The 20,377-nt window shown below is 47.0% G+C and overlaps 1 protein-coding gene across 1 annotated transcript in view; it reads left to right on the plus strand.

Annotated features, from left to right (window-relative positions):
* Positions 1-695: 695 nt before the first annotated feature.
* The window catches only part of LOC133354459 (long-chain-fatty-acid--CoA ligase 1-like), a 43,728-nt gene continuing 24,046 nt past the window's right edge, over positions 696-20,377 (plus strand). The window contains 8 exon segments of the mRNA XM_061571309.1: positions 696-792; positions 10,239-10,474; positions 12,708-12,822; positions 13,861-13,925; positions 15,463-15,564; positions 17,958-17,999; positions 18,001-18,058; positions 18,563-18,741. Of these exon segments, the coding sequence (XP_061427293.1) occupies positions 10,271-10,474; positions 12,708-12,822; positions 13,861-13,925; positions 15,463-15,564; positions 17,958-17,999; positions 18,001-18,058; positions 18,563-18,741 (765 nt within the window). The 5' untranslated portion in view covers positions 696-792; positions 10,239-10,270.

The following is a 20,377-nucleotide window of genomic DNA, read 5'->3' on the forward strand; positions in this document are numbered from 1 at the left end:
CTGTATACCAGGCGAGGTAGTTAACATCTCGCCACCGTGGCGCCCCACATATCTTCTCACGAGGAGTTTATAAGTTGAAAGGGGAGGAGGAGGGCAATCCCAAAAATAATTTCTGGTTGGGTCCCCAAATGGGCCAGCAGCACCACCGCCGCGTGTGCCTGATGCACGTACATATGTTGAACTTCTTTCGCACCGTACGTAGCCAACCGTGATAATTGGAGATGCGGGGGAAGGACAACAAACTAAACATAAAAATCAGTTCTCAAGAATTGAGTTTTGAATCGAGATGATTTAAAAGTGCATAGCTCTAAGTGGCTTCCTAATATCTGAAACGAAGAGCGTTCCAGACGGCCGCAGAAGCTCATCGCTTTAAGATGTTCTCTGTTCATATTGTGTTTGTTGCGGTTGCAGCCGACTCAAGAGCCGCATGGTTCACAGGGCTGTACCCAATAAATGAAACTTGAATCTGAAAGCGTGCGACGCGATGTCCGTTCTTCTGTGCGATGGCTACAGCCAAAAGACGCTACCGCCGTCGCTGCTGCCGCTGCTGCTTCTACGAGGATGACCCGGAGTGTGGGTGGGGCCTTGGCACCACGTCGTGTTGGGACATGGTCACAGCCTAGGGGGGGGCGGTGTGGATGTGGGGGGGGGGTCTGACCGTCGCTCTTTAGCGCCAATGCACACAGTGTTCTCCCATCTCTGCCGCCAGTCTCCCTGGGAGATCCTCTGCGGTGGGCGCACAATGACGAGGGCTCCTTTCCCAGGCTCCGCCGCGTAGCTGCGTACTGCACGGTAAGGAAATCCGCTACCGACTCGGAGAGCTTCTCGCGATGTGTGTAGCGTTTGGAAAAAAAAAATAAACCAGGCTCATACTTTTTGCACTGAGAGTCGTTTCATAAAGTAACGTTGAAAAATTTAGATTTTTTTTTTACTACCGGAATTGAACTTTGGGGGGGGTGGGTGTGCATCAAGTTTTGGAGAAAGTGAATCTAGTTTACGATGTTAAATAATGACCGGTAAATGAGGCATGAGTTGCTTTTCTGGGACAGCGTGAGCCATTGTGTGTGTGTGCGTGTTGCGTTCTAGTGACATGGCATCTATTTTGTGTGTGAACGTAACCTTGGAGTGTCCGTTCGCATTTCTCCGCTGCACGGTAGCGCACGCATTTTTTGTCAAATGTGCTCGTGTAAATCGTGAAATCTTACGCCGAGTGAGTCGAGCGATGCTTTAGTAATTGCGACGTATTCCATAGTGTTTTGGGAAAAAATAATTCAAAGTAGTTCCGCGTACAAACCAATGCAAGATATCGAGAACAGAGTTGTGCAGTTTACAAAAGTGTATTGTCAGTTTTGTGATTAAGGGTCATTGCTCAAAATATTACCTCATGATAAATGTTATTGCTTGAAAACAGTTGTTGGTTACTCATGATAATGGTGGAACGTGTTTACAGCCTTCATTTCTATAACATTAACGGTGCAATTTATAAAAAATATACATATCAGGCCACCGTTAATTATATTCTAAGTTTATATTGATTGTTTAATTTTAGCTTCAACTGTGAGTTTTAATTGTACCCATCAGTGGTGGTAGGTCGATTGGAAAAAGTTATTGGCAGAATGCTTATTAAAGTTGTGATGTGCAGTGGTTGGTGGTGCGGTGGTTCGCGCAATTATCGATGAACGTGGCCAACATAATAAGTTCGATTGCCAGCGATGGCTCACGTCAGTGACGAGTGATATCCGAGTCAGTGACGAGTAATACTGGTAGGAACCTCCTGGTTACACCAGTCCACAGGGGATTATTGTGTCCGTCCGTCGTGCATCCAAAAATGGGAGGGGTGGGGCTGGGTGGAGAGGGGAGGGGCTGGGTGGGGAGGGGCTGGGTGGGGAGGGGAGGGTGGGGAGGGGAGGGGCTGGGTGGGCAGGGGAGGGTGGGGCTGGGTGGGGAGGGGCTGGGTGGGGAGGGGAGGGTGGGGAGGGGCTGGGTGGGCAGGGGAGGGTGGGGCTGGGTGGGGAGGGCCTGGTCACCCCGTGGTGCCCTTATAAAACTCAACGTTTAACCTACTCACGCCGGCTTGTGCCCGCCCTCACAGTCGGCCATATTTGTGGAATACACCACGCCGCCGTTGACCCTGGCCATTGACCGAGCAACCCAACGTTCCTACCAGCTCCCTCCGCAGGAATGTGTTTTCTGAAACCAGTGCTGGGCACCCCCTCCCTACTCTACCAACCCCCCACTCACCAGCATGGTGAAGTTTGGACAAACAACCCACAGCGCTGAAACAGCGCGCGTGGAGAGTAGTCTTTAATCCAGCAGTGGATTAACACAAGGTGCTGTTGATTATTTGGCATGACGTAACTGTGGTATTAATAATAATAATATATTTGACACTTTTCTGGAAATAAAACAGGTGGAAAGATGCTCAAACAACAAATAGAAACCTTTTGCAAGGAATCAAGTCTGCACTAACCACACGTACTTGTGGTGAACACGCAAAGAAACATGCTCTGATAATAATCTAAGCATCGACTTTGAAACTGATTGGCCTATACCAGAGGCAGCCTTCTTAATGGCCCAGTCTCACCAGTGTCAGACCAGAGAACGCCAAAAGGCGAACAGCACAAAGACAATGCAACGCATCAGAGCATTTACAGCTCGGGGCGAGCAGCTCTATATTACGTAACTATGTTTTAGAGGTCATCGTTTAGAAATGACGAGGGCTGACGCTCCCGTGTCCAGATTGCACCCATCGGTGGCGTGCACACGCGCGCACACTCAACAAAATGTCCTCTCCGCAACGTTGCTCGTCGTGGCTGTGATTTGCCAACTATGCGTCCACGTCGTGTTGCTGCGTGTGCCAAGTAAACCCCGGGTGACCTTCCAGACTTGCGTCCAACCGGCAGAACATCGTCTGGAAGTCATCTTCTTGGTTCTTTCGGTAAAGTCACGTAGAAGGGAAGTAATAAAATAATAAAAATAAAACATAATAAAATAATTCTCACGACGTTTCGGCCACAACGCAAGCAGCCGTCCTCAGGTGCAACCAGGTCTGTCGAGGCGACAGCACCTGAGGACGGCTGCTTGCGTTGTGGCCGAAACGTCGTGAGAATTGTTTCATTATGTTTTATTTTTATAATTGTATTACTTCCCTTCTACGTGACTTTACCAAAATAACCAAGAAGATGAATCCCTGCAGTCACGAAAGCTTTAAATCGAAATCGTCTGGAAGGTCCGTGTGAGTGGTGCTTCGCATTGTGCTGTTACGTCGCCCCGTTGTGTGTCGTGACCAAATGATTCCAGCAATGCGCCACCAATCTCGTCCAGCATATGCACACAGATCTCGCCAGACCTCGAAAGGCGAGCAGGTTTGATGTGTGGATAGTGTCCAGGATGGCAGATCACCGTGCATGCCAGGTTGTCGTAGGTGGCCGTGGTGCTGCTCATGGTGGTCAACAGAGGCCATGTCGCTTTGTTGTCCTGCACTTATTTCTCCAAGCCCATGGTTTACATTTTTGACCAATGCACGCTGACCAGCGTGGTGAAGTATGGCCAAACGATCCCACGCGTGAGACGCTGTGGGGTGGGCCCTCATCCGGAAGTGGGGGTGCCACGGTGGTGATATGTTAACTACCTCGCCTGGTATACAGGAGGTCGTTTGGTTAGATCTTGACCCTGACGCCTGCTGTATATTTGGAGTTTGCATGTCTCTCTCCCCGTGGTCGTGTGGATTTTTCTCCGGGTTCTCCGGGTTTTCGCTCCACATTTAAATGCACGCGTATAAGAGTATTTGGCTTCTATAAATGTCCACATGATAAGCCACTTCGTTGAAATATCATTGGTGGCCAGGTCGTGTCTGAAAAAGAGCTAAGTAGCTCAGTGACAACTTACCTGGCTAAAATAAAATAAAAATAGTCTATAGATTGAAAAATGCACAAGCACACATCGCTGTCGTATAAATGGATACATGAATTGCTGTGGTATTATGGGCAGCTGAGGCCAGTGCAGCAAAATCCATTATTGAACTGTACTGTACTATGTTTCCTGTTCCTAAAGCTATGCTCTCCTGCCTTCAGCAACCCGCATTGACCAGCGTATATGTATGCATGTCTTTTGAACTTCTTTCGCGCCGTACGTCGCCACCCATGCTAGTCGGAGGCGTGCGTCGCCAAACGCACATTGCTGCGTGTTCACATCAGCACTTGGGATATCGGCAAAGGGTGCTGATGCTAACGACCCCAGGGCATTTGCCCCCAAGGGACAGTCCGTAAGACTAAACTCGCGGTCACTGAGCTGTGTTTGTGCACGTATTATGCCACTGTCAAGCATGCTCCCTGTGCGCCTTGTTTTTTCTCGTGGCACATATTCGAATTATTTTGCTGTTGTTGTTGTCAACACTTTTCATTTAGATGTTCAAGAACCAGGACACACAACTGTGAACATTGAAAGGGAGGGGGCGGAAGCAACATGTAACAATATAGAACAGGCCACATGTATAACTCGTACCCTGATCATCAGGTAATGGGCTGAGATCATCCCGGCTCACCACCCTACCGTGGTTGAGGTAATGATCGAGGACAGTGTAACGTACTCTTCTAACTTTGTATTCATCACAACCGTTGGGAGAGGACAGTGCGATGCACTCTAACCTTGTTTATTCATCACAACCATTGGGAGCGTAAGAGCCCGGCCAATAGCAAGCGAAGACAACGGTGGCGGCGTGAATAGAAAGCAACCGAAATAAAAGTAGGCCAAGGATGTTGCAGGCATCACTAATCCGCTTTTGAGAAACTTCCTCTTCCCCCTCGCCTCACCATCAATGGGGAGAGAGACATCTGCCCACGGAAGGAGGAGATTATGCTTGATTAGAGAAAATCTGGATTAAGACCGACGGACGCACAGCGGAGTGGCTATTTGCACACTATCATTTCTTGCACATATAACCACGCTTCGCTTGCACTGAAATCTTTCCGCACCTCCCATTAGCACGGCTGGCTTACGCATGGCGCGAAGGAAGTTCAACATACATACAACCAATAGCACAGAAAACAAGCACTGCCATCAGCCACCCATTGATACCATGTGCAAGGATAGTCTACACTTTTTCTCAGCATGCCCGCGTGTGTGTTATGTATGTACGTGCAACGCATGTGTAGGGCTTATTTTCAGCCGCGTCTTTCCGGGTTGGTGACACTATTTCTGTGCCCGGCACACCGTAATGGGGGGCTTTTCCCACCATACTTCGCCACGCTGGTCAGTGAATGTGTTTCATTGCAATGCCCTCTGCCCAGGGCATCGTGGTCGCCCATCCGAGCAGGCTTAACGTGGCTTTGTTTCTGAGATCTGTTGAGTGTGACCTATTCCGGGTGATTATATCATTGGGGTTTTCGTGTCAGACATTAGGTAGCTGAATATTATTTGACTAGCTTCTTTGCCCGTCCTAGGACGGAAGCTGTAACATTTATGAAAAAATTGAGCAGAGTATAATTGTAACTTGTGGAAATTTAATGGCAGTGAATCTTGCACGAAAGTACGTCATCAAACACTTCACTGCATTTCACTGTAGCACTGTATATAACTGACCTTCAATTTGTTCAAGTTCACTGCTCTGATAATTTATTCTCTTCTGCTTTCGGTCGTTGGGGTTGAAATGAATTGGAAATCGATACAATAGCTGGAAAATTACCGAGAAACTTCTATTTTACCATAATGTAGAAGCATAAATTATGCTTACCTTTTGTCTCAAGTGCTGAATAAATAAAGACACCAAATCCATTTTCGATTTAAAGCTTTCGTGACTGCAGGGATTCATCTTCTTGGTTCTTTCGGTAAAGTCACGTAGAAGGAAAATAATAAAATAATAAAAATAAAACAATAAAACAATTCTCACGACGTTTCGGCCACAACGCAAGCAGCCGTCTTCAGGTGGAGAACAGGTCTGTCGAGAAGGCAGAGTCTGAAATGAGACTCTATGGAGTGCCCTAAAATCAGTTTTTTTAGTTTTATTCATAGGTCATCACGAATGCATACAAGGTGTTATAGGCGTGGGGCAGGGAGGGATGCCAGTTGTCAGTAGATATCAGTAACAGCAATGTGTTCGGTCCAAAGATAGATTCAGTCCACTCAAATGGTTGAGTGTGTGTATTGAATATATCCGTGCAGAGCTTTGAGTGAGTTCTCCCCCCGTATGCGTTTGGTTGTCTCCGGTTCTGAACGTAAAGCCAACCTAATTTATTTAATTTTTAAAAATCTCAATACAGGACCCAACTGAAATCAAAGTTTTTGTATTAAAATACAGTTGCTGAAGCATAGGCCCAAATACGCCACGCGGCCAGCAACAAAGAGCACTGTTGAAGTTCAAGTTAATTTATTAGGTATAGCCCTGCGAGCCATTCGGCTCTTGAATTGGGTGCAACCGCAACAAACAAAAAACTAAAACATGAACAAGAAAACATCTTAAAGTAATTATGTGACTATGTGCAAACTGAAAATCCAGGAAAAAAAACAGGAAAAATTCCAGACAAAAAGCACCGTACACCAACGCTGTGTGCAATTTTTTCATTTGCTATACAGCCAGATAAAACGACAAATCTTAAACACCAAAAGTTGAAGGCAGTATAGTACTATAGTAATAGAGCAAGTGCAGAACGACTGAACCGGAATTGATAGCCTGAAAGCGTTCCGCGCGGGGCCCTTGAAAGTGCGGGGCCCGTAGCATATGCAGCTACTTGTGCTACCGGGATAATCCGGCACTGTGCTTAGTGACCTCGGGAGGGGAGGGCATTAGCCCACCCATCGCAGAACACGTCCCTGGCAGCAGCAGGAAACTGGTGGCACCCGCGACGACGACGATGGTGATGTCATGTTGTTCTCCGCCAACTGTGCACCGGCTGCGGCATAACAAAGCCATGTTGTGCTGCCCTGGTGACCGAAGCAGTGGTTATGAAACGCAGTGCAGGAGCCGCGCGGCAATAAGAGCACGCGATGAGCAGTCAGTAGTCATTTTTCATGAACCTCTGCGTGCAAACTCTATCACTATTAATTACTGATGGATAAGTACGACTCAGTACGGTCATCGTCAGCCATTTTACAATATATCACTCCCCTCCACGCACTCTCCTGCCTCTCCCCTCTCATCTCACTCTACTCCCCTCTACGCACTCTCCTGCCTCTCCCCTCTCATCTCACTCTACTCCCCTCCACGCACTCTCCTGTCTCTCCACTCTCATCTCACTCTACTCTCCTCCACGCACTCTCCTGCCTCTCCCCTCTCATCTCACTCTACTCCCCTCCACGCACTCTCCTGCCTCTCCCCTCTCATCTCACTCTACTTCCCTCCACGCACTCTCCTGCCTCTCCCTCTCATCTCACTCTACTTCCCTCCACGCACTCTCCTACCTCTCCCCTCTCATCTCACTCTACTTCCCTCCACGCACTCTCCTGCCTCTCCCCTCTCATCTCACTCTACTCCCGTTCACGCACTCTCGTACCTCTCCCCTCTCATCTCACTCTACTTCCCCTCCACGCACTCTCCTGCCTCTCCCCTCTCATCTCACTCTACTCCCCTCCACGCACTCTCCTGCCTCTCCCCTCTCATCTCACTCTACTCCCCTCCACGCACTCTCCTGCCTCTCTCCTCTCATCTCACTCTACTCCCCTCCACGCACTCTCCTGCCTCTCTCATCTCACTCTACTCCCCTCCACGCACACTCCTACCTCTCTCCTCTCATCTCACTCTACTCCCCTCCACGCACTCTCCTGTCTCTCCCCTCTCATCTCACTCTACTCCCCTCCACGCACTCTCCTACCTATCCCCTCTCATGTCACTCTACTCCCCTCCACGCACTCTCCTGTCTCTCCCCTCTCATCTAATTTTATTTCCCGTCACGCACTCTGCTCCAGCAACCAAAACGTTCCGGTCAAGCGCCCATTCCACCTCAACTCAATGGGAGGTCGCTCATTCTCGTTTTCTCCTCCCATGGTCTGGAACTCTCTTCCCCAAAATCCCTCCTTCTGTTTAAGTGCAGATCTTCCTAATTATATAAAATAAACATACACACTCACTGTTATGTACAACGTACATGAGATGCAGTTGCATTTGTACTCTCTGTGAATCCACATTGCATTGCGTGCATACATTGGTTTGCAAAACTTAGCACGCGCCTTAAGGGGCATGATCTTGCACAATAATGCAGTGCAGGACTTAAAACATAAATCCACATTGTTGACAAATTAGCGATTGGTCCAAAATGTTGTTGCGTACGACCGCGCACGTTGAAACATTCCTGAAGTCCCTGATCCCTTCAAATATTTAGCGCCTCAATGGGCAATTACTTTACAAAACTAAACAACATGGTCCAATAAAATAAATAACTCTCAAATGAAAAACAATCAGAGCACAGTGCACAGTGGCTTGCGGGAATATTTGCCAATGAAAAAGGCTTAGTCGTGCAGTATAAACTATATTTTTCTTTTCTCATTTTCAGACATTGCTAAATTGTTTTTAATGACATTCTTTGCAATATTAACAGTTCCATTGCTCTTCTTGGTTCTTTCGGTAAAGTCACGTAGATGGGAAATAATAAAATAATACAAATAAAACAATAAAATTATTCTCACGACGTTTCGGCCACAACGCAAGCAGCCGTCCTCAGGTGAAGAACAGGTCTGTCGGAAAGGCAGCGTCTGAATGAACACCACCAGGCTTGGCAGCGTATATTTAAGCTGGGTTGGAGGGGGGAAGGGGTGCCTTGACAAAGGAATTTGCATATCAAGAGTAATTTAGCATATTTATGGCAAATGCAGATATGGGATTAGTCACTACTTGTAGAATGCATAGGAGGTGGGGGGGGGGTTTCAAAGTCATACTATGCCCGTGCATTATACAGTATGCAGCATTAGCAGCATCAACGGGAGGGAGTAGGGTTAGCAGTAATAGAGGGAAGGAATTTTAATAGTAAGGAGCTGCAGCAGCTAAACCATCACGTAAAAAACTAAAATATAAACTACGTCAGTATCATCAATATACTAAATATACTCTCCATTGCTGTAATGCCCATGTCATAACACTCAGCCAGTACATCCGAGATTCTGGGCTGTAAATGGGTAAACGTTTTCACCTGCAGGCCCTTTTGCTGGTGCCATCTCAACACGCCAACGATTGCACTTGCAAATCTCTTTAAAAGTGTGCTGTTTAGTGGCATATGATGATCGACGTAGGTTCCCTTATAGATAATTGAAACTAAACTAAAAACATGTTTTTATATTTAATTTTACCAGATAAGGCCTACTGAGCGATATAGTTATTTATCAGAAACGACCTGGCCACAAATGATAAACCCAACGAAGTGGCTTATCGTGTGCAGGGAAAAACCGGAGAAAAATCCATGTCATCACGCAGGGATCATGCAAACTCCAAATATGCAGGTATCAGGGTCGGGATCGAACCCACAACCTCCTGTATACCAGACGAGGTAGTTAACATCTCCTAGCCACCGTGGCGCCGCAAAATAAATTCCCCCCCCCCCTCCTCTGTTCAATCTTTCCACTTCCCTCCCGTCTGTAGCGCAGTGCCAGAGCCCCTCTGGTCCATGTGACCCGGTGCAGTTGCACCGCCTGCACACTCTGTAGATGGCTACGTCACCGGTGCTGATTATGCGATGCACTGAGCCATTCCCATTCCAGTGTCTGCTTCTGTAGAGCGACCGTTTCAAATTCTTTCACATTTGCAAGGGAAGGCTTAGTTTGTTGCATAAATCGATCTGAAATCCTGATTGTTACATATTTTAAAGGCTATGACAAAATCACCCTGAATGTACTCAATATCATCTGTCTGGATGCTGTTTAGATAGGTGGCCACCATGCATACCAGGTGCTATAGGTAGGTTGCAGGGCTACGTTCTGGGCAGCAGAGAGCAAGTGCAACAAAGTGAATAGTTATACTTTAACTATTTAATTATATGCTCCCACGTTGTCACAAACCTGACTGACCCACGTGGTGAAGTATGGTCCAATAACCTCTCCCACCCCTCCCTGCATGATTCACAAAAGCAGATCATATCGTTTCTCATTCTGTTCATCATTTGTTTGACACTGACTGTGTTGGGCCCTCCCTGAGCATGTTTGCTATATCGTCCCCCCTATAAAAAGGTCAGGCAGCAGGGCAAGCAGCATCCATCCCTAACACTGAACAGCCAATAGCCATTGGGTTGTTTTAAATGATCGTGACTTGTGACCTGCAGGTTGGCTCAGCATCCCGGCGATTCGACACGAGATGGCTTGGGTGGAGGAGTACATCCCTTGGCGCACGCAAATGCTCTCTATCGGGGGGCTCCTCGAGAACGTGTGGGGGTCTATGCCCCCCTCCGCCTGGCTCGGAGTTGGCACGGCCTCCCTGTTCACGGGATACTGGTACCTGTCACGGCCGCGGCCCATCTGCCCGCCGTGCCAGCTGACGCAGCAGTCCGTGGAGGTTGAGGTGAGCCCAGCAGGGTGGTGACGGCCCCCCGTGCACATTCGTTTTTAAGGGCCCGTGAGAGAGAGAGAGCGAGAGCGGCCTCTTTCCTTACGAACGTATTGGCGGTACGGCGGTACGCGGTTGAAAGAAAAAGCAAATTTTTGCGTAATAATTATTTCTTTTCCCGCGACCTCGGTCGAAAAGATGTTGTGGGGTGGTGCGTCCAAATCAGTTCTCGTGACATTGAAGAAGTTGGAAGATGAATGTGATGAGCAGCTAGACGACGAGGTTTCACAGTCTGTTGCCTTCACAGTCTGTTGGCTCCGTGTTTCAAAGACAGACTTGACTCCTCGTGCCCTAGCCTTGGTCGGGACGGTTCCTCGATTCATTTCTGGAATAATTTCTTGGCGGACGGTGGCATCCAAAGATTGCGACTCGTGGTGTCATACGTTCGAATGGGAAAGCGGCTGCTGGATCCAGGGCAACTTCTGATGGAGAGTCTGCGGTTCACTTAAGGGCAACAGCGACATCGTGAGCTCAGGCTTCATATTGATATTTAACTTTTTTGAGGTCTGGTGTGTTATGCTGCACCGGTATACCGCCAATACGTCTATACGCTGAATATTATTTTCTTTTAAAATAACCCTCAAACCACTCTTTTGACAAAAAGGGCTGTACGTGAACATTCTTCCAAACAGTCCCACTGAAACTCAGTCAGAGTGTTCCGGATTTTAAAAATATATGTATTGTTATAAGTAATGCACCTGCACATAAGTCCAAATCATTACTGAGCAATGCAATTATGTTCACCGCTAATGCCTCACAGCTTCCCTTCCCCAATAAAAAAAAAACCCAGGACGAACTTGCATTCAATAGCTGCACATCATGCACCGTGAGTAAAATTGTAAAGATTGCACCCAGAACAACTTATAATTATCGCTGAAGCTCAAGGGATAACTGGATACGTGACCTTGTGTGCTGCATTTAAATCAAATTCACCAGGTCATGGAGATTAGGGTTGGGTGAGAAGAGGTCTAGGATCCGTGAGATGAATGTAGCGAGAATCAGACTAAATTGTAAAATGTCTAAAATGCATAATTTTACCCAATACCTATAAACCCACGAGAAACGATTACTCGACAGTAAGGACAACTGTATACTGTTGTCCTTCAACCCGCACCTCTGATTAGCACGGTTGGCTACATACGGTGCAAAATAACCTATACATACCTACTAAGCTACGCTACTTTATAAATTGGCAAACGAACTATGATATAAGATCTTCGTGGAGAAATTCACTGGCCCTCCTTCGACAGCGATTCAATAAATTGTCACAATTCCAGGTCCTGATTCGATCGAACAATGGATGCTTTACTCTTTTGTTCTTTCGGTAAAGTCACGTAGGTAGAAAAATAACACCGGTCAACACACTTTTTCTGGCATAAGGTATTCCAACGGTTTTAAGGTAATTTCGGGGTGCTGATTCCAAATCTGGCATCAGTTTTTGTCTATCACATCATGTTTTTGAGATATAAAATATTGACTTTTCAATACAAACTGCAGAAGAAAAATATTAAATAAATGTGGATATCTACATAAAATTATATTATAAACACACTATCCTAAAAATACAGCACCATATTTTAACACTAAAGCAGTCACTGACTCGCAACAACTTGCAATCATAAGTGACAGAGTTAATTTCGGGTAAAATCAATTAAAATGGGGTATGCCGATAGCATAAAAATGAGCTGTGATAGAGCAAATCTGAGATCAGATTTGGAATCAGCACCCTGAAACTAGTCTAAAACAGCTGCATCAGTCCAGGCCAGAAAAAAAAAATTTTGTTGGCCAGTGTAATAACTCACGACTTTTCGATCGCAACACAAGCAATCGTCATCAGGTGGGACAGCCACAGCAAGAAAAAACTGCTGAAGTAGGCGGCTACTTCAGCAGTTGTTTTCTTGCTGTGGCTGTCTCACCACAGTTCGTTTATCAGCAGGCTGCACGTGGTGGGGTAAAGTCTGGGTACCCCCACCTCGTCCAAGACGTCTGGCCAGCTTGGATGAGTAGGCCAAAAATACCGACTTAGAGGGCCTTTATTGAGCTCTCTCTCTCTCTCATTGGAGGCTCTTCCACCAGCAGTAGCGTAAGCAAGCGTTTGCGGGGGTCCCCCTTTACCTTGAGGCCAGTGTTCCCTTTTGCTCGGCCATCCGTACACCTTACTTGGCAGCGTTTGTCTCAACCCATTTAGGGCCAACACGGTGTGAGAAGATCCGCCCTCCTGAAGAAGGACAAATTGCTGGAGTTTTACTACGAAGATGCAAAGACCATGTATGAAGTCTTCCATCGGGGAATGCGCGTTTCAAGTACGCATTTGTATGGGTTCAGTTCACATTATCGATGTTTAAAAGTGTCAAATGTGTGGCGGTTTTTTTGTTGTGTAAGTGAAACCGCTCGGCTGTGTTTCGCGGGCGGTGGTGTCGTGCCGTCCGGCACTGATGTCCGATGTCTCCTGAAGCAGCTCCGCAGCACGCGGAGCGAAACGTCGGACGTCGTGCTGAACGACGCGCGGTGCACCCAGAACACGCACACAAAAACCCATCAGAAAACCGACGCGGGAGAAAGCGAAACCAGTCACAGTGGTGGTGAGGGGTCATTTGTTTTGCGAGAAGATCTGGATCCACATTTGAACGTGTAATGAACCACATTCACAACTCGGCAAAGCTGCCGAATCTCATCGCCGTGGGAATTTCCCCTCCCCCCATCCAGTTATTAGCGCAAGGCACCAGCTCAATTTCACGTCAAAGATTTTTTTTAATGAAAAAAAATGTCAACACGTGAATCGGGCCCAAAGTGTTTCAACTTCTGCTTCAAATGTTCACGTTTGTCTTCTCAAACTATGAACCTTTTTTTCTTTTTTTATAAAAGTGTCTCCCTGTTCATGAACGCTTTAGCCATTGTTAATCTCCGACTGATAATTTGTTTTGTCAGTCTCTCCATAAACAATCATGCTACGAAAGTTGACCGCGAAAAATAAATCTGGCGATTAATCGGAAAAAAGTGCACTATCAATTATTTATTTGAGGAACATGTGATAGCCTCTCACAAGATACATTTGCATCAACTGGTACTGATTTATATGAAAAAAAAGTTTCCATATATTCTGATCATTAATAATGCATCAAAGTAATTGGTGTTGAAACTCGATCCAAGCTCCTACAATTCTTGGTCTTCCCAACTATGAACAAAATCCACTGCTGCTATCTCTCAAAATGATTTGTAATTGATTGCTATTGAGCCATGACTATAACGTCAGAGTGCGCATGAATATTAATGCTCTTGGAACACCGCGCTGGTTTCAAATCCAATTAATCACGTGTGCACTATGCTTCTGCCTTTTGCAGAGAATGGGCCGTGTCTGGGCTATCGGAAGCCCAAACAGGCATATCAGTGGATGTCCTACAAAGAGGTAAAGATGCTATGTTTTCTACGCCATCATCGGCAGCAACTTCATCATCATCACTAACCGCTGCAGCAGCCGCAGCAGCAACCCTCGTCTTCATCAGAAGTAACTTTATCATCATCATAAAACACGTTTCAGTGATTTTGCTGCATTGGCATTGGTGCACAAGCACATAAGGGGCCGTCCATAAATGACGCCACGCGATTTTGGACGATTTTTGACCCCCCCCTCGTCACACGGCGTCACAAAATGTCAGACCCCCCCCCCTCAAATACGACGTGCGTATTTAATGTGGCGCTGCACTCTGATGTTGTAGGAGAAAACATTTATTAAAAAGTCTATTTAATTAAGTAGAACGTGTTGTCTATATTGATTTAAAATTGCGCATTTTGATGTGACATCACATTTCTCACCCCCCCCCCCCCCCGTCGTCACACATCGTCATAAATGTCTGACCACCCCCCCCTAGGTGCGTGACGTCATTTAAGGGCGGCCCCTAACAACAAAAACTCAACACATTCGCCAATAAAAATGTGGCCTTAAAATGAAATTAATATATAATATGAGACGTTTCAGGAAATGGCTCTTCTTCATAGCACATTGCCTGAGACGTCGCCTCGATTATATGTTTCCCTTCTAAGGCCACAGTGTTATTGACGGATGTTTTTGGCTCATTTGTTAGCATCGTCTGTAGCAGCGTCATCATCAGCAGCAGAAGCAGTGGTGTGACATTATTCACCATCCACGTGACATTCATCAAGTGCAGATAAGGGAGCGTATGAATTAGATATGTGAGAATACACAATGACCCAAGTGTGCATTAAACATTCACGGGAGTAAATGACAGTCAGTGGTTCATGGCAAATGCAGTGGCAAGCTACAAATTCCGTCTTATGCAACAGATGCAAGTGGAGTAAGTGATCATTGGACTTGTTAAGATGACGCACCAGAGTAGAGCAGCGCTGAGCTCCGAGCAGACCAGTTCACCCAGCAAAGCCGCGTGTGCCGAGTGCTTACCAGTCCACTTGAGACACGCTGGATGCAGCCACGGGCGTCGCATTCCAGTTCCCTGCCAGTGCCGACTTAGGCTAGGAAAAGCCAAGACGGACCCTGTAGCTTCCCCCAGAATCGGAGTCACGAGCCACCTCTGTAAATTACAGTCAACCCGTGTGTCTCAGAGGTCGCAATCGGGTAACCGATACCCGGCTACCCGTACCCGGCCGGGTACGGGTACCCGTTTGCGACCCTGGTGCAGCCGGGTACTGGTACGGGTAGGCCAGTGAGTCACTGGTGAGTCACCGTTTGTCACTCATTTCCCAACGTCTTGTCTTTTCTCACAATTCAAGTTCCTAGAATCAACCCACCCACGCCTGCAACATGGCTTCATCCCAGAGGTCGCAATCGGATACCCGATACCCGTACCCTACCCGATACCCGGCTACCCGTATCCGGCCGGGTATTGGGTAGGGTACGGCTACGGGTAGGGTACGGGTAACGAATCAAAACCCGTTTGCGACCTCTGGTGTGTCTACTCTCTTTGCAGGTTGCTGAAAGGTCGGAGTGGTTTGGTTCTGGGTTAATCCACAAAGGCTGCCGCCCAGACACGGACCAGTTCATCGGAGTCTTTGCACAGAACCGGCCAGAGGTAGCAAAGCCTCTTCATCTGTTTATACGAGCACTCGCACACGCGCATTTTCACTGGTTAAACGTATATCAGGATTCACAAATGGAATTCCGTGATCTTGTTTGATGATGATATTCCATCGCTATTGGTGGATCACAATAATGCATTCGGAAAGCCTACCACCAAAACACTCTAAAAGTACCCAAACTCAGGTGCCTGGTAAGATCCCACCAGGGAATACAAAGTGTTGTAGGCCTGGCGGTACAGCAATGGATTGTATCTGTTTGTGCGAACCTTTTAGCATGAATCCTTAAAATGCGTGGTTGGATCTCTTTACTCAATCTCCCTCCTACACTAAGCTAAACACTCATCAAAATAGAACTGGGAAAACATCCCAATGGAGGAACTTCCTGAAATACTCAGATGTCCTGGGTAAAGACAACAATCGTTATTTTCAACCTGTGTTTACACACCACAGTCAATCTATGAATTTCACTCTGAACCCAGTGATCTGGGTTCCATTCCCAGCCCTGCCTCATATCAGTGGCGAGTGATTTTTGACTTGGTCTCGGGCACCCACCCCATCCACCAATCCACAATGACCAGCGTGATGAAGCATGGTCAAACAGCCCCTCGTAACCCACATGGTGCAGAGAAGACCTTCACTCAACAGCGCATTGACAAAGGGAACTAATCTTCTTGGTTCTTTCGGTAAAGTCACGTAGAAGGGAAATAATAAAACAATAAAAATAAAACATAATGAAATAATTCTCACGACGTTTCGGCCACAACGCAAGCAGCCGTCCTCAGGTGAAGAACAGGTCTGTCGGAAAGACAGCGTCTGCAGTCACGAAAGCTTTAAATCGAAAGGGAACTAAGTTGTTTTGAAATCTATCTGTATACAGAAGTGTAATGTTTCATCGAAATAAGTGTAGTTCTTGCCCTTGTTAGTTTGCACATTCCCATACTGTCATTTCCTCTAACTGCTACCACTGCTGATGGTATTGGGCTGTGGTCGTCTTTGTAACAGAGCTGCTTAGCTCAATCGGGCCTTGATCATCATCAGAAAACTCCATGGGCAGAAAACCCGTAGGTGTCCACTGCAATTTTCGTCACTTGTTCCCACTTTCCTCTATCCTGTGCCAACATGCTAAGGTCATGTCACATCTCTATGGCACCAATCTCTTATGTCATCCAGCCCCTCTCTACAGGCTCTTCCTCTTCTCCCAGTTCCTTCCATTATTCCTATCATTACAGTTTTTATTTTCCTGTTGCTCTCCATCCTGCATGTACCCAAACAAGCTCAGCTTCCATCTCATTACCGCTCGCATCATCAAGTCTTCTGTTATGTTCAGCCCTTTTTCTTACTTCTATGTTTGTCACTCTCTATGTCCAGCCAAGATGCAGTATCCTCCTGTAGCAGTACATTTCAAATGTCAGTATTTTGTCCCTATCAGACGTTTTTTAGTGTCCAGGTTTCGCAGGCATACAAAGCTGAAATAATTAAGCCTGAGTCTATGAATATGCAAATTCGATATGCGACTGCAACGTCCTGTAACTGCCACCACTGCTGGGTTGATATGTGGCTGTGGTCGTCCTTGTAACAGAGCTGCTGAGCTCAATGGGGCCTCCTTTTCCAGTAGCAAACTATACTAATAGGGTTTTCCCCTTTTTTTTCTGGCAACAAAAACTGACACCTTTTGCAAGGAATCATGCTTACATTAACCACAATACTTGCAGTCAAATGCAAACAAAAAACAATACTCTGATAATTTATGCATTGTCTTTGAAACTGATTGGTCCACACCAGAGACAGCTTTCTTTAGAGCCTAATCTCATATGGTGTTCAACCAGATAACACCAAAAGGCGCACGTCATCTGGTTGAACACCATATGAGACTAGGCTCTAAAGAAAGCTGTCTCTGGTGTGGACCAATCAGTTTCAAAGACAATGCATAAATTATCAGAGTATTGTAGTTTTTTGTTTGCATTTGACTGCAAGTATTGTGGTTAATGTAAGCATGATTCCTTGCAAAAGGTGTCAGTTTTTGTTGCCAGAAAAAAGGGGAAAACCCCTATTAGTTAGTAGAGCTGCTGTGCTCAACGGGGCCTCCTTACCGGCTGAAATCATCATGCCCGAGTCTAATGCGATGTTCGCACCTCCGATTAACATGGTTGGCTACGTACTGTGCGAAATAATTTCAACGTGCGTACACCATTACAATGTAGACTCGGCTGTCAAATTATATTTGCACCTCAATATTTGATTGAAACGTGGCATGTAGTACTATATAAGAATAACCAAATTATTTTTTTACATGCAACTTTGACAGCCGCAAGAATGACGATTGCATGAAAAAAAACACATCGAATTCTAGCTGCTGACAATTGCTTTGTTGCACGTCTCCCACCAGTGGATCATCACGGAGCAGGCTTGCTACATGTACTCCATGGTCGTCGGTGCCTCTGTACGACACGCTGGGGCAGGAGGCCATCCGCTTCATCATTAACAGAGGTTGGTCAAATTGGTCGATTGGTGCGTCTGGTCAGGGAGGGCTTACGTGTGTCAGTGCATTAGTGTACGCTGATAAATGCGGCCGGGCGTGGTGCTGTCCACCCACCCCCTCATGTGCTGTGCCAGACCTTCATAGGTGCTCGCTAACAGCAATTGCCCCAACAGTCTATTCAGGCTACACGGGGATCTTTGTCTTCTGAAAGTGACTATGTGGAGCGGTAGTGTAGCGGTTAGCGTGCTGCGCTACGATGCTGACGACCCGAGTTCGATTCCCGCTCACGGCCAACATCGGTAACGTTTAACTGACCTGGTGCTGGGCCTCCCCTAGGTCGACTCAACCTCAAACGAGTACCTGGTGTGGTGTGTAAACATCGGGTGACAAAGCTGGCCGGGCGCGGTGCCTTCGTGGCCAGCCTTTATAGGTGCTCGCAAACAGCACTTGCCCCAACAGTATGCCAAGGCTATACGGGGGACATTTGTCTTTGTCTCGTGTCGGCGAGCCAGCGGAGATCGCCGTCGTGGTGTGCGACACGGTGGAGCGCGCCCGCGTGCTGCTGCGCGGCGTGGAGAACCGCGAGACCCCGGGCTTGCGGACCGTGGTCGTCATGGAGACTCCCGACTCGGGCCTCATCCAGTGGGGCATCACCTGCCGTGTGGACGTGCTGTCCTTCCAATACATCGAGGTCACTTCAACAATTCGCGCGTGCTGGCTGGGTGGCCCACACAGCTACGAATGGCCATTACAGAGCCAGCGACGGAGCCTGATTGGAATTTGCCCTTGTCCGATTTACCTCCCCTCTCTGTAACCGATGGGGGGGTGTTTTCACCCCGCTAGTTTTCAGAGAAGGGGGGTCCACTTTTGCCGATAAGACATCGTCGTCAGTGTGAGTGCTGCCACACATTTGGAACCATTGAGATTGACAGCACGATGGGGGGTGGGTTTTCACCCCTTTGTGTCTTGTCGTGGGCCTCACGTCAAAGGGTCGCACTAAAGGCCACCGGGGGCCGCCAGTGGCCCACGGGCCTTGCAATGAACAACACTGCTGTAGCCAGGGCCTAGGCCCCCTCTGACACGATGGGCCTTGGTGAAGTTGTACCAGCTGCACACTCGATAGCTACGCCGCAGGCCGGCACAGCTGAGATCCTGAGGCGTTCAGTGGTGGCTATCCACACCTGAAAATCCAGCGCTGTGCGAGGCATCGAGGACTGGTGGATGACTCAAATGTTGCGAAACTCCCTTCCTGTGACTGTCGAGGAAGTGCTGTATGACCTTGCTCGCCAGGTGGCCCAGCAAAGTGAGGACTAATCTGTCTGTTCCTGTTGCACGAAGTCCCACCTCGCATACATGAGAATTCTGCGGGTAAACTGCTTTCATCCGTATGCATTCACCTTCATGAATTGGCTGAAGACATCTTAATATACACGGAGAATGCAATTTGCATCAACGGCAACGCGATAGCAAATTAAACTTGGTGTCATCATTATCATTATTATTATCCTGGCTTTAAATCATCGAGGCATTCCAGTTGTCTTAAATCGTTACGCACAAGTTTCGTGCTAATATCGCTGTTGATCATTAAATGGTCCCACGTTGCTTAAGGATGATTATTGCTGAACACGCCAGTAACCGAGCAATGTTCATGGAGCAGGCCGAAAAATGATGTACGATATTCTTGGGTCTTTCGGTAAAGTCACGTAGATAGGTTCAAAGAATATAACAAAAATAACTAAAATAACCTATCTACGTGACTTTACCAATAGAACCAAGAATATGAATTCCTGCAGTCACAAAAGCTTTAAGTCAAGATGTAACTGTTGGATGAGCCTAAGACTCCTGAATCAGTTATGTGGTGTCAACTTCTCTTGACTATATCTGACACGACCTGAGGCTCCACTTACTCTGAAATAATAAATCACGCAGATCACGTCTTCTTCTATTGCCATCACTGCAGAGTGATGTCAATAGATAAAACACTTGCGAAAGGAAGATTCTCAGACATTGCACAAATAATGTTTTGGGAACTCTGCTTTTGCTGGACTGCGTCTTGAGGCTTCACTTCAATGCCTGGCATACGACTCACACTTATCAGCTATTAGCGCGATACTTTGCAATATGATAGTTGTATCAGTCAGTCCACTGTATTTATGGTTCACAGGGCAGCTGCAGCAAAGGTAAATATTACTCTGCGTACAATTCTGTGTTAGGCCACGAGAGGGCACTCGAGAAACATCGCGACAATTTTTCTGATTTTGAGGCGCAGTAGCTATCATTGGCAATCATCCTCAGGTATGTCATGATTTACTCTCGTAGCGATGCTA

The sequence above is a fragment of the Lethenteron reissneri genome, chromosome 47 (genome assembly GCF_015708825.2).
Source record: "Lethenteron reissneri isolate LAM-NWPU_2019-01 chromosome 47, ASM1570882v1, whole genome shotgun sequence".
In the NCBI taxonomy this organism is placed as follows: domain Eukaryota; kingdom Metazoa; phylum Chordata; class Hyperoartia; order Petromyzontiformes; family Petromyzontidae; genus Lethenteron; species Lethenteron reissneri.